The 15294-nt window shown below is 40.1% G+C and overlaps 1 protein-coding gene across 1 annotated transcript in view; it reads right to left on the bottom strand.

Moving 5' to 3' along the window:
- Positions 1-10773: 10773 nt before the first annotated feature.
- The window catches only part of LOC140247932 (sodium channel protein type 5 subunit alpha-like), a 28326-nt gene continuing 23805 nt past the window's right edge, over positions 10774-15294 (bottom strand). The window contains exons 24-27 of the mRNA XM_072328132.1: positions 14999-15136; positions 14309-14413; positions 13632-13902; positions 10774-11969 (exon numbers count right to left, since the gene is read on the bottom strand). Coding sequence (XP_072184233.1) covers positions 10774-11969; positions 13632-13902; positions 14309-14413; positions 14999-15136 — 1710 coding nt within the window. The remainder of the gene's footprint in view (positions 11970-13631; positions 13903-14308; positions 14414-14998; positions 15137-15294) is intronic.

Raw genomic sequence — 15294 nt, forward strand, 5'->3', positions numbered from 1 at the left:
TAGGGACATGGTCTAGTGAACACAGTGGTGACGGGTTAATGGTTGGACTAGATGATTAGACTGATCTTATCCAACCTTAATGATCCTTCTATTTTATGATCCCCCTATGGCCTTGAGAAGCAGCACGGCTTATCTAGTGGAGGATGCTGGGGCAGCTAACAGGCACACATGGACTGAGAAAACATTTAAGGGATGAAATCTAAACTTTGCCAAGCTCTGATTTCCTTATGAGGAGGACATTATGGCAGACAAAATAATAAAGCTGTTAATGGTTTCTAGGACACAAGTCAACATGAAATCTAAAGCATCTTGAAACATAGCTGCTTTATAGGTTCTGAAAGGTTGACCATACATGGCATAAGGTCTTGTTTGCTACAGCTTTAAACCTTTTAGGCACCTTCTTTTTTCCTTTGGGTAGGCAGTTTGAGCAAATCTTTGCCTTACTTGAGCATCCAGAGCCACTCCTTGTACACTACACAACTCAAATGCTTTGTGCAAGCCTGCAGTTAGGAACATGACTTCATATGCACCATGGAGGCACAGCTAACATGCACACACAAGTACTGGAGGCAAATGCAGAGTGAAACAGTCATTTTCTGCATTAACATCCTTATTCCCTTTTACTCTTTCATTGCAGTCCAGCTGCCCTCCTTCCTCCATTTAACACCAATTAAAATCAAACTTCCTTCCAGTACACTTACTTGGTATTTTAAGTAAATCATCAACCATTTCTATTTTTTCTTTTTTTTTTTAAATTTAATTTGAACTATCTAATTAATTGCAATGCCTGTTAGCTTGTATTCAGACACTGCCACTTCAGTTTCTGGGAAGTACTTGGGGTAGAAAGATTCAGCGCAGCTAAGCAATAAAGACCATAACGTCTTCCAGCATAGAAATAATCCTGTGAACTTCCTTAGGACTGTTGTACACCTACTTTCCCTACTCACATAAGCCATGTCTCAGACTAAATGTGCTAACAAGAGTTTATATGAGTCAGAGTATATAACAGAAGCTTGACACGTTTGATGGAAATTAAACTGAGCTCTCCTTTTTCTTGTAGGGTTTGCATATAAAGTTTCTACAGCATTTTTAGCCTTTCTCTCTCTCTCCTCACTGATGTTTTCAGCCTTACACTTAGTAAACTGCAAACGTAGTAGGCTACAGGGGTTTGACTACCCGTGTTGTTTTGCTCTCAAAGTCTCTAGTCCACCAGATCAATCCTATACGGCCTCTTCCCTCTGGTGTGTCCATTTCTACACCCATTTCCAACTACTGCAACAGTACAGAGATATGACAAAATCACCTTGCTTTTTGAAAAGACTGGAAAGACTACATTCTGGGACTGTCATTAGTATTATTATTCTTTTAGATTCTTCAAGATGAACAAAGGCCAAGGGGACCTACCCTGAAACCCTTCCAAATTAATGCTCTCCTCCTGTTATTACATGTATATGGAAAACTTGACTGAGTCTTGTTGCTCTCAGGGACAGCTGTTATGATTACTGGTACTCATCCTCCTGGTGTGATGAAGGCATAAGAATGGGCAACCAGCAGAAGCCTGAGTGTAAATCAGTTAGTAGAAAAGGATTCAGTGACAAGCAGGCACTCACAAACTGTGGTTGCATTGGCTAAAGCCATTTTCTACTTGGTGAACACAAAAGGCTCTTTTGCCCAAGAGGAGAGTCACTGCCTCACACACATCTGAGTTGCCTCCTTCTCTCCTTCGTCTGCCTTTCTGCAAGTACAGCCTGCAAACATCTCACCCCTCACCTATTCACTCCCAGTTCCAAACTTCCATCAACTCTCATCACACCTTTGCCCCTCATTTTCTTTTCCCAACAAGATCAAACCAGATGGGAAACAAAGTTAGAGCTTCAATAAGAGGACTCTCTGCCATCAGTCACCTGTAACCCTAACACAATAAACCAGCCTGCCTCTCAAAACAACAAGAAAGGACAGGGGGAGGACAGCACTCAACCAGGATCTGACTGTTAATGCAACAGGATCAATTACCCAATGGGATAATCTATACTAAAGTCACCAGGTCCTCCAAGCATCTGAAAGTTTGCCCTGTTAAAAATCAAGGAATCCTTTTAGTCCCTTTGGTTTAGAGAAGATTTTAAACAAAACTGTAATTGCAGAAGTCTCTCAGCTTTTTTACTTCATCCTTAATGTAGCATCCTACCTCTGATAAATGGGGCCTTTAAGAACTGTACTGCTCTTGACTGGAAATCTGGCATTAAAGAACATCAATGCACACACTGAACAACTGCATTTGCTTTCCAAGCTGACCCCCTCTGAGTGCAGGGTCAGACCCTTGCTGGATATTGAATGCTTTCCTCAGCAACAAGCAAAGTCCAGCTTTCTTTTTCTTTTTTCTTTTTTTTTCCTGCAGAGTTTGAGTGCTTTCTTGGAGAGGTTTTTTCATTTATTCTTTCAACCATTTTCAAGCATTGATTTGGGGGTGATTTTAAATGAGAGAGCAATGGGGCTTCTGCCAGATATTGGGAAGAGAATTGCTATCCCCAGCACAAATACAGCCACCCCTAGACAATAGCACAAAATCCTAACAACTGACTTCTCCCAAAGAGTTGCATGGGGTCAAGAGTTGACACTCTTTGAGGACACCCAGGCGTTCAATAGAAAGGATGGATGCTGGACAAGGTTTTCTCACTCTCTGGCACTGTTCATATTTTGCTTTTTCTAATGGATTTTTACTTGTTTCTTTAATTTATTTATTTTTCCTTTAGTCCTATTCGTAACAAAGGAGAAGAGAGAAGAAAATGAACACTAAATGAGAGATTCTGATCAGAGGAATTTATCTACTTCTGATTTGAGTGGAAGCTTACCTTGTATGTTTTAATTACTGCAGCCACCTGTAATACATCAGTAACTCACTCATGTGAGTCACTCCCCAAGAACATCTCACCACTCTGTAGTCTCATTTCCTGCCCTGAGTTTAGTATCTGATACACAGAAAAAATCAGCTGTGAAACCCAGCCTGTACAATGGGCAAACACCACCACTTGTTACCAAACAATAGGAATAACTTCTTCTGGGAAAAAAAAACAAACAACAAAGCAGGATGAGATCTCCAAGTCCACATGTTCTGAATGCCTCACTCCAACAATATACCCAGCAAGAACTTCTCTGAGAAATATGGCACCAATAACTACATCAAGCCCTGTTATCTCCTTGGAAAGAAAGGCTACAACAGAGTCAGGGCTCTAATTCATACAAGAAACTCTGTAACTGAAATGAGTGTTGGGGCTCAATTGGCAAACTGACTGAAGCAGATTTGACCTCACTTCAGGGTTCAAGCCTTTCTCTTAAAACTGAGACTGTCCTGTAAACCCATCAAGGTTGCTGCTTTACAGCTTTGAGATTTGCATGGTTCTTCTCACCTTGCATCAGTTATTGTGGGACTTCTCTGCTCTCATCTAGGTTTCTAAAAGGTAGGTAAATCCATCACTGAATAAGGCATGTACTGTCCTAAAAGTCACCAGAGAGACACTCCTGATTTTCCCATCCCCATTTGGATATAATTAATCAGCCTCTGGAGCTGTCTTTCTCCCCTGCATTTAGCCTAAAGCTGGAGTAGTACCATCATTAACAATAAATTCACAGCACATCCAGCTGGATTCTTCCCATCTGGACTGTGTGGGAAGAAGAAAGATTTGAAGACACCCATTCTTATCTTGAAAGAACAGTGGATATCACATCCTCCTGAGGAATCAGCACTGCCTGGAAGCACAACTCCAGAAACAGATCATGAGAGAAGGGGAACACTGTCCAGAAAAGCACAGCATAATTGGTTTATTCATCTGAAGAGATATTGTTTGGATCAGATATCAGGGCTGATGTCAGCTAATGGGCTGCTAAGGCTTGTGCAAAGAAATAAAAAATGGATTTTGAAGAAAGTTTGCAGAATTTAAGTATGAGGAGATACGACAGTGTTTGCTAAAAGGCTTGGTAATGCACCTAAGACTGACTCAGAACACAGTTTAATCTAAATGGGGAAAAAGAAATTCAGGATTGTTTCTAATGTATAAATCTAATATGAGCTTGTCTCGCAGCTTACCAAAAACAAACAAGCACAAAAGCAAAGCCTCTGCAAACCTAAGTTAAATTCACAAAAGTTCTAACAGAAAAGGCTCTCAGCTGGTATTAACTGGCTCAACACCATCAACCAAGCAATATCAAATTTCCCAGAGTAATTAAAAATGAATTAACAGCTGAACTGTTGGGTGCATTGGGCATCATTTTTCTTATCCCTTACTATGGTACAGCCTCAGTAGAAGAGAGAACTTGATAATAAATTGGGAAGTATTTGTCAGATGAACCTGAAACATCTCCAGCATATATGTATATACATAATGTTGAGAATAAAGTATTCACATTAAGATGTTTGGGTAAATGAGGTGAAATTAACTACAACTGTGCACAGGAAAGATATTTGCAGTGTCTCTCCCGTCCTACTGGGGGTCCCCAAGGCAGTCTACTTGTCTGGGTTTGCCTTACATCAAGCACCCTGCTTGATATATGACACATGCATTTGCAGAAGATTCGCATATATAAAAAGCCAGACATGTCATACAGTACAGTCAGAGCTGGTAGAAAGGTCAGAGTGATGAAAATAGGCATATCCTCACCCCAACATTAGGTTTTCATAGATTCTTATTATCTCTGTGAGTATCTTTATCTCAGGAATGAGCCACACACTTTAAGAGAGCAAAGAGCTGTTACTCTCACTCGACTGACAAACACTGTTGCATGAAGAGTTTCAGCATCCTCTGCTGTTAATTAAACATCTCGATCCTGTGATCCATGCCAACAAATAGTATGCAATGCATGCTACATGACCCACTGAGACACTAAAAACTGACACTGGCTTATAGCATATATACAGAGTAACAGTTCCCCATGCAACACGTGCTTGGTTCATGCCATGGCAAAAGAATAGCTGAGGTTGAATAAGCAAACATTGCTGAGACTGCTCAACAGCTTGATATCAACTAAAATCCAACACTGCAGTACATGTTTTCACATTGTCTCATGAATCCAATCAACTGGTACAGTCACTTCTCTACTGTGCTGATTGAGAAATATCTGTGGTGCAGATATGGTTCATGTGTTGCATCCTGTAATGCAGTATCACAACAAACACTTGGTTCTCACTTGGGCATAAAGCTGTGTTCACAATGCAAAGGGAAGCTTGAAAATACAACTTGAAACTCATCTAGGTAAGACATCTGCCAAAAACATGAGTGAGATGCAAACAGCAACAAGCACGCTAATGAGAGATGAACCAGACCATACTGCTAGTGCCTCTAACAGTCAGCAATGGTTTTAGGGATTGAGCACTGCCAAACCAGGGTAACAACAGATTTATCTGATGCTTTCCCCATTTGAGGGGGGAAGAACAAAAAAGGTTTTGTGAGATGTTTCAAGATCACCAAGCAGAATGTTCTAAAATATCATAATACAAGTGCTTCTTATGACAGTAAAGACATTTCCTTTCAAGATTAAGCGGTGATTTAGAGGCAGAAGACATGAAGCTAAGTGTTTCCCAGCTTACTAGTCTTACAAAGAGCAAGACTGACCCTGATTGAATTTTCTCCTGTCATTTATGTGAAGACATACACCATTTGATCCTCCTCAGCCCTGTTAAGCTTAATCAGGTGTTCCTCCATCTGCTCATGCCCCAAAACAGCACCCAACCTTCCCAAACCTTACCTTAACAAATCTGGGAGACTCCTCTTCCAGATCATCTTCTCTGTCCTATACAAACTTCTCCTCCTCCCAGTCTTTCCATCTTCTTTTTAGTTTTTCCTTCCTTTTTCCCCTGGTCTTTTATAACTTACAGCTGTGTTGATGGCCACTTGGGTTAACCCTTTCCCTGCCACATCCTATAAAGCTCCTGACAGGCAGTCACTACTCTTCAGCTCCCAGAGGGAAAATAAAAACAAACAAAAAACTGGCTGTATCTTAACAGGATTCTAATGAGCATTACAGGCAGTAGTTATGAGGCCATATGGGAGCATCATTCATATGTTGTGTGTTGGAGAACCAAGGAAGACTGAAAAAGAGCCAAAAGATTACTTGATTACTAGGGAAAATACCTGTGTGGAGTACTTTAAGAGGTCATTCCTCTCACATTAGAGTGCTGACAGTGAAGAAGTTCTATCATTGTATGGAACAGCAAGTACTAGAGAACCCTTTAATGTAATGTTAAACACGCACCCGTGGCCCAGGCCCCTCTCAGATAGGTTGTATTTATACCATCGTAAAGCAGACCTTCCAGATCTCATCCCAATTGATGGGACATGTGAAGACTTGAAACACATCTTGAATTATTAGGTCCTGAAGTTCTGGAGCAGTCTGTTCCCCCACTTGAAAAGGGTGTGGATGACGTATTTTCTAGATGCATTTTCCAGCTTTCCTGCATGCCAGAGGCTGGGCCTGTAGACATGCAATCATGGAAAGATTCCACTGCATGCAAAACTGCAGTAGGGAATCTGCAACCACCGTATGCACTTGGTAGTGTGTTTGATACAGACTGTATTCAAAATAAGCATTGCTCAGTGCTCCAGTTTAACCCTCACTGACATTTATTCCCCTCTCAAAAACAGCCACAGTTCTCCCCACTATTTTCATTTTGCAGGATTAAGCAAACTAGGCTTCCAGGCTTCTTTCTAAACCTTTCTAATCCCTTATCGTAGAAACCCTTTAATTCTTGTTTGCTTTGAAAGAGTCTTTCTTGAGCACCATTTACCAATGCATACATGGGTGCAGATGAGATCTCATCAGTGCTATAGTATTAATATTTCCTGGACCACACTGTTCAGGTTACGGATAACATATTGCTAAATGAAATTGAACTGTGATCATTCACAAGGCGGACAGAAGCAGTTTTCCCCTTTCACATATCAGAGCTCCTGTATAAGTACCCACTGGCAACTTAGCAAGTCTCTGATTGCTTGGGTTGTTTTTTTACCTCCTTTTCAAATACAAGCATTACATTCCAATTTGATTTTGTTTATTTTTTTATCCTGTTGTGTCTTTCCTGTTCTGTCACATTCCCACAAAACCCTCACTGAGAGATCTGCAGGTCCACATGCCAGCTCTCAGCAGCATTTCTGAGCAGGGATTACTTTGGCCCCCAGTTTGATTGCTTTAATTCTCTCCTCTATTCATCCACAGATGTACTCACATTTCCATTCAAGCATATCAAGTAATCCTGTGTTGAATATCATCTTCATCAAATGTAAGGGAGAATGTTTACCTGGTTTAACTATTATATTTGTCTATGATGGAAGGAAGGAAGGAAGGAAGGAAGGAAGGAAGGAAGGAAGGAAGGAAGGAAGGAAGGAAGGAAGGAAGGAAGGAAGGAAGGAAGGAAGGAAGGAAGGAAGGAAGGAAGGAAGGAAGGAAGGAAGGAAGGAAGGAAGGAAGGAAGGGAGGAAGGGAGGAAGGGAGGAAGGGAGGAAGGGAGGAAGGGAGGAAGGGAGAAAGGGAGGGAGGGAGGGAGGGAGGGAGGGAGGGAGGGAGGGAGGGAGGGAGGGAGGGAGGGAGGGAGGGAGGGAGGGAGGGAGGAAGGGAGGAAGGGAGGAAGGGAGGAAGGGAGGAAGGGAGGAAGGGAGGGAGGGAGGAAGGGAGGGAGGGAGGGCAGATAATCTTGAACTCTAATACTTCCCTAGTTCCTCACTCTAAGACATTCCTGTATCTATTTTTTTAATCACTTCCTCTATATAGCCCTCTGGTTGTTGCTAACTCTCTTTTTTAGAGTGTTGTGTATTTATGTATAAACCTCTGTACTTGACATCGAACTCTCAACTTTTTTTGCACTTTGAGTTATGTCATTTTGATCTCAAACCACTAGGAGGAAGCATTCAACAAGTTTCACTGCTCTGGTGCAGATCCCAACTTAACTGCTGATTTTATGATTGCTCTGAGTTGGGAGCCTGGAGGGCTGCTGGGTCACCCTTCTCTTTAAAGTGTGGAAGCACATAATATCTTGAAGAAATGTACAGCTATTCACCTTTCAGTCAAGCTGACTCCACTGCTTCTGATGCAGCATGTTTTCATAGCCCCATCCTCAGAAGAGAAGATACTTCTAATATCCAAGGTAATTTCCTTCCTGGCTATTCCATGTGTCTGTTAAATACTGTTCTCCCTTGCATGTGTTTTCCCACTGTTTTATGTACTGAAGGTTACAGTGCATCTTCTCCGCTGTTATTTCTAAGCTGAACAATTCAAACTTGGATCTCTTTTCATAACAAAGAATGCTGTTTGTTCTGGTATTGCTTCTCTGCATTTAATCCAGTTTTAATGTGCAGTTGTTTAATTGCAAAGGCCTTTGGCAAATGGGAGGAAATTCTTCTGTTTGCTTTAAATTGCAATGCAGTTCTACTGATTTCCCTAAGAAGTAGCTGAGAATCACTGAACTGAATGATCAATACGATCCCATTATGGTAATAGTCTCAGTGGTAAAGTCACTACAGATCCTGACTTTAATGAAAAAAGGGTTTTTTTTTTTTCTTCCTTTTTTCTTTTTTTTGTCAGTTCCACACAGTCTTTTCCTATGTTGTTTGTTTCTCCTCTAACTCCTCTTCACTACAGAGAAGCTGTGGATGTCCCATCCCTGGATGGTGCATAGTGACAGGTTGTATGGAACCCTGGGCAGCCTGGCATAGTGGGGGGCAACCAGCCCATGGCAGAAGGTTGGAACTGGATATGTGTCTTCCAACCTAGAGCTATTCTATGATTCTAGGAATGGGGTGCAAGTATTCGAGGCTTTTTCATTATTATTTCAGTATTTGCATTAGTAGGATCCAAATTTAAGAGAGTTCAGAGGAGAACCAGAAGAGAATACCAAAAAGACTGTCTTCCTGAAAATGATGTCACTCTTACTCAGAAAGGCTTCTGCACAAGGCAATATTTACCTTACACATCACTGTCAGCCCTCACTCTGATAAACAAATCACTGGGGGCACCAAATTATATTTTGCATGGCAACAAACTGTAGCAAAATATTGGTGGGAAGGTTCAGCCTCTACTGCCATATCACTGACATCTGACTCTAATGTCATGGGCCAACATCATAAAATAGAAGGCATTACTTTCAGAGCAATCCTGGTATTAACCCAATCAAAAATCCCCCTTCCTGGCAAAGACAAATTGTGTTCCCTGTGTCCAGAGAGGAAGGAGCTCTGTGCAGCCTGGTCTGGCTGAAAGGAGGGGAAACTTAGGGAATACCACAAAATAAATTAAAAGGTATTATAAATATTATTTATTAGCAATCAGTGTTCAGACAGTCTTAACTATAAACAATGTCATCGTTAAGATATACTTTACCATCTATAATTAAAGGAAATTTCTGTCCAAAGAGCTCACAATCTGAAGAGGTGAAAGAGATGGGAGAAAAGGGAGAGGATATAAGACAGGCCACGTAACTGCCATGTAGGGAAGGGGTACTGAAGAGCAAAACCAGCTTGCTGCAGGTCATACATGGAGTGTATGGCAGGTCCCAGCCAGCTGCAAAGCCCAGTTTTCTTTCTGTCTGGAAGAAAGCTCATCTGAGCCTCGACAAATCTTGTAAACTCAACTCTACAGCTACAACCCAGTAAACAGGAGAAGCACAAAACATATTCTGCTGACTTGCATGTAGCATGCTTGAAATTCAAATGAGAAATAAAACATCAAGGGTAATTTATGACTATCTCTGGTACATGACAAAAGATAACACTACAGCCATTAGGCAGCAAAGTGCATGAGCTTAAAGTATCTACAAAGTATGTGACAAGGACAAAAGACTATGTATTGTTTGGACATGTGCTTCTCTACAAAAACCAAGCTTGTAAGGACACAATGAGGATAAAAACCTTTGCAATGAAAATGTGGTGAAGTGCACAGTAGACCATCTGCATGCATTCAGTAAGAAGCAGCATCTGCGACTACATCCACAGCACAGTGTTAACCCCAGAATCAACTGCCTCAACTCAGATGTCCTAATTGTCCACATTAGTTGCACTGTGGTTTCTTCTAACACGTGCAGGGGCAAAAATCCTGTCCCTTCCAGTGAGGAAGCAACAGCAAGACACATCTATAACCTAACCACATGGCCTTGGACGATTCCCACAACCTTGATCAAAGCAGCTTACGTGGTCGCACAATGCACTCCCTGTTTGAGTTCCTGTACAAGGGTTCAGTACAACTTGTGAATATTAAGAGTTGCATTTATTACTTTGTTAAGCTGCAGTAACACAATAGCGTACATGCCGTGACTTATTCTGTAGGTTGATCATACTGGAAGAAGTCCTCTACACTGCAGATCATGCAGGGGCTAAGTTTCAGTTTCCAAATATTAAAAAATAAAAAAAATCAGCAGCCATTTATTTAGAAGATTTTCAATGAGAATATCAACTGGGGAGTGGACTAAGGAGAAATTCTGTGTGATGTTAGGTGTGACATTGTTTGTCACTTCTGTGAACACACTGCCATGGGAGCTGCCTGTGAAGTAAGAGGATATCACTGATAAGACAGGCTCAAAATCCTCCACAGCTTTTTCTGCCTGTATTAATATTGAACAAAGCTGAACACAGAGTCCAGTGCTAAAGTTTGGCCACTAGCATAGTTAAGTGATCAGGCTTAACCATGGCTAAATGATCAATTCTGACAGTTCCATTTCAATGGGGAAGGCAGCCTCAGCCGATGTGTATTTACAGTATCATCTTCTGTGAACATTTTTTAACAACATTGTTAAGCCATAAACTATTTAATGTCCAGAGATTTTTGGTCACCTGTAAATTCATTCTCAACCACCAGATTGCCACTACTGGCTCTTGTGACACTGTCATATGATGGAGGAAAGGATGCCGAGGATGAAGTTTGAGATTCATCAAGATTCCTGCCATAGTTTTCACCCATCATAGAAGCTATGAGTCCTTCTCTTTCTGGAGCAGCATCTCCAAGAGTGTTGGCACTGTAAGTTCTGTGATGATACAGGTAAGAAGCATGCTTTATGGAGCGTTGAAGCAAATGACTCCTGTAGGCGCGCTGGATGACCGTGGCAGAAGCTTCCTCTTGTCTGTGTCTGAGTGTAGTGGAGATGGGCTCATAGGATTTTTTGGATGGATTGACAGACATGAACTTCTCCTCCATCTGTACTTTCAGTGTATCCATTTCCCCAGAATCCCCTAACACTCGTTTGGTAAAAGCAAACAAGATATCCAAGCAATGGATCCTATCTTCACTGACCATAGGCAGGTCCATTGCTATGAGTTCAATTTTGTTCGGTTTTGGTACACGTAAAGGTTCAGCCAGAGCATCTGCAAAGTCTGAAAGTGCAGAGAAAGTTATGAACTGAGTTGCTTCAGGGTCAAACTTCTCCCAGATTTCATAAAAGATGTCAAAGTCGTCTTCCCCTAAAGGTTCTGTACTTTCCTCAGTAGCAGCATTGAAGTTCTCCAAAATAACAGCTATGTACATGTTTACTACAATGAGAAATGATATGATGATATAACTCACAAAATAAACAATTCCTACTGCAGGTTTACCACACTCACCTACTCTACCAGTTACATTTGGATCACAATATGGTGGCCCCGTGTTTAAAATAGGACTGAGAAGGCCATCCCAGCCAGCTGACGTTGTGATTTCAAAGAGACAGAGCATGCTGTTCGCAAAGGTTTGGAAGTTGAACATGTCATCAATGCCATCTTCCATCTTCACATAGGCAAAGTTAGCCATGCCAAAAATGGCATAAATGAACATGACCAGAAAAAGCAAGAGCCCAATGTTGAACAGAGCAGGTAGGGACATCATTAAGGCAAAAAGAAGAGTTCGAATTCCTTTGGCAGCCCTGATGAGTCTCAGTATTCGTCCAATTCGAGCCAAGCGAATGACCCTGAAGAGCGTAGGTGGTAAGAAATGTTCAAATGCTTTACCAATGCCAGAAAGCAGTAAGGCTACAAAGGAAACAGAGATAAATGGTTAGAATATCACATTTCTTAGCTAGTTATAGGGTGAAAATACAATATTGATACTAGCTTAACATTACAAGCATTAATGGAAGTCCAAATCAGCCATTATGAACTGCATCTTTCATCTGCTGGAAGACAGTATTTGTTCCACCAAGAATGGCAAGCACATTTTGTTGCACAGCTTTAAAATCTGCATCTGTCAACACTTGTTGATTTCAGAGAAAACCATCAGTCAACTGCATAAATTCTTCAGCAAGCACTGGTTATGTTCTTACCTTCTAACTTTGATGTCAGCTGCTGACACTGTGGTGAGGTAGGTGTCAGTCTCTTTTCTCTGGTGGCAAGTGGTAGAACAGGAGGAAACAGCCTCAAATTACACCATAGGAGGTTTAGATTAGATGTCAGGGTGAATTTCCTTATGGAAGGAGTGGTTAGGCACTAAGCAGGCTGTGATGTGATGGGGATATGATGGAGTTGCCATTGCCAGAGATATTTAAGAGGTGTGTAGATATAGTGCTCGGGACATAGTTTAGTGGTGGGCTTTATAGTGCATTGTGGTGGTTGGACTTTATGATCTTATGGCCCTTTTCCAGCCTCAGTGATTCTGTAATTTACACAGAAACTCAGAAAGCAAAGTATAATAACAATGTCATGGTCATCATTTAGATAACATAATCAGGGTGCATGCAATCAAAACCACCGAGGAACATCAGTGCAGTGCCTTGAAGTTCATTCAGCACACACATCTAATGGATGTTATCTTTAGTTTGCATGAAAACTGACATACAGATCTAGTGGAGAGCAGAGGTCTGGCTTTTCCAAATTTAGATGCTTTGGATATATTTTTCCAGATTTTTGCTCCAGGAACTTAATTCCTTAAGGAAGAGCTATATTCTAGTTGTGAGCCAAAACATAACTCACAGTAATGAAAATAGCATTTTTTCTTCCCTTAAATATCTTCTATGATTTTGGCAGTTCTGGCCCTTGGAACAGTTAAACTGGCAGAAGAGTTCTATATGGCGTTCTTCCACTGCAGTCTCTTCATGTAATATCTAATACATTTGGGTTGTTCTTTTTTGTTCTGCTACACAGTGCACACCTTTAATTTCAGCCACTTAAGTCAAAGTTTCCAAAACCAGAATTCTAACATCTATAACCTGACTCCAATCTTCATATATTCTCTATACATTTAAATTCTCTGTTAAAACACAGATGAAAAAAAGCATCATTTTTTAACTGATCAAAGACATTGCAGTTGAAATTATATCTAAAACAATGGAAATCATAGTGTATTATAGTAGATTATGTTGGCGTGTTGGATCATTAATTCTGTTTTTCACAGAGAGAAACAACAATTTTGAAAACTGCTATGAAATATTTTATGTAAAACACCTTTAATTATTTTTGAAATATTCTTATTAGAAAAACAGTCGAAATTTAAGAAGGTATAATTTCCTATTGTTTTAATAAAAGCATGGTGGGATTTTTAGACCATGAATTTCTTTTTTGCTCGACATTTTGCAGTATTATGGTTTCCATTTCAACATCCACTTGAGGATGATAAATTTAAACTGTTTTGTGTTTTGTTTTTTTTTCTGAAAAGAATGACTGAATTATTAAAGAATTTATCAATCCGATTTTACTTACCAACAATTGACATGATCACAACAACTATATCAAATATGTTCCAGGCATTTGAGAAATAGTACTGCCTCAGGGCCACCAATTTCAGTATACATTCTGTAGTAAAAATAGCAACGAAGAGTATATTGATTTTGTTAAGAACATTGGTCTTCGCGTCACTTTGTTCATATGTTTCCACCATCATGGTGATCATATTAAGGCAGATGAGAATCATGATGGTGATATCAAAGGCTTGATTCGTTACAATGTCAAAAAGGAATCCTTGGTATCTGTTCTAGAGGAAAACAAACACATCTGGCATCAGTTAGGAAAGCAGGGAATACTCATCTGTACACGCTTACTGACATGTCCAATTTTTTTTTTTTGTTACTATGTCATTTAACTATTGTAAAGATGGAGAAATTTAAGGAACCCTGAATGTTTGACACCCCTCCCATCCTGAAGTTTAATCACTTCTAAGCTGCATACAATCCTGAAAATGTTGTTCAGAAAACTCAATAAAATTTTAACTTCTAAAATCTTCCAATATAACTTTCTGGTATAGAATTACCTTCCAGATCTGAATAACAACATAAAGATTGTATATATATATTATATTCAATATGTAAAATATGCATTTTTACATGAATTATATTGATTTCATAACAAATTTTCCTTTTGAGGAGTTCAGACATTCTTACCAATGGTCTTGGAATGGGTTTTTGAGGTTTCTTGGATCCCAGCTTTTTCATGGCGTTGTAATATTTTTTCTGTTCCTCTGTCATGAATATATCTTCACCACCAAAGTATATAAAGAAATGTCAGTGTTATTTGGTGAGACAGCAGCACTGTTGTAGTTATGGATGTCTAAATGACTGGAAACAAGCATTCCTTTCTTTTCACATCTTGCTGGTACTAGCTCTCCTTGTGATTTGTAACTGGGCCCAAAAATAGCAAAGTAGCATAAACCATACATTCACATGGCAGAAGTCCTGGGGTGAAACATAAGTAGCTCAGAAACAGGGAAACGAAGAAGCTACTGAAAACCTACGCAACAATAAGACTTTCCCTGGATTCCCACATCCTGTTCTGCTTGAACACACAGAATACTTGTACACTTAGGAATACAAAACTGGTTTCTAAGAATACAGACTCAGTACCAAGGCATGGAGTAATATCTATGGGAGTGAAAAGCCATTGTCATTGCCTCTGAAGCATTGGGAATGAGCTGGGTGTTCCAGCTATTGTAGAGCAGAAAGCAGAATGAGCCTCACCCTACGTGCTACTTCTGCTGATGCTTTAGTAGACGTAAATAAAATTTTTATACATTAAAAACAGCAAGGATATTGTTTTCGAAAAGGAATCACGATCAATATACTCAGTATACTTATCTTTTTCTTTTGCTGGTTGAAATTGTCTATAATAACACCAACAAAGAGATTCAAGGTAAAGAAAGATCCAAAGATGATGAAGATCACAAAGTAGAGATACATAAATAAACTGTGCTCCATTTTCGGCTGTTCATTTTTCTGCAGGAATGAAAAACAACGTGAAACATGACCTATGATAACATGGGTCCAATTCAGAATAATCTTCATATTGCAGATGCTCTAATGAACCAATTCCAGGAGGAACTAAACTCTACAGCTTTACTGCTAGTTGCGACAAAATCACTATAGTTTAAAAC

This window comes from Excalfactoria chinensis, chromosome 2 (assembly GCF_039878825.1).
Source record: "Excalfactoria chinensis isolate bCotChi1 chromosome 2, bCotChi1.hap2, whole genome shotgun sequence".
Taxonomy (NCBI): Eukaryota; Metazoa; Chordata; class Aves; order Galliformes; family Phasianidae; genus Excalfactoria; species Excalfactoria chinensis.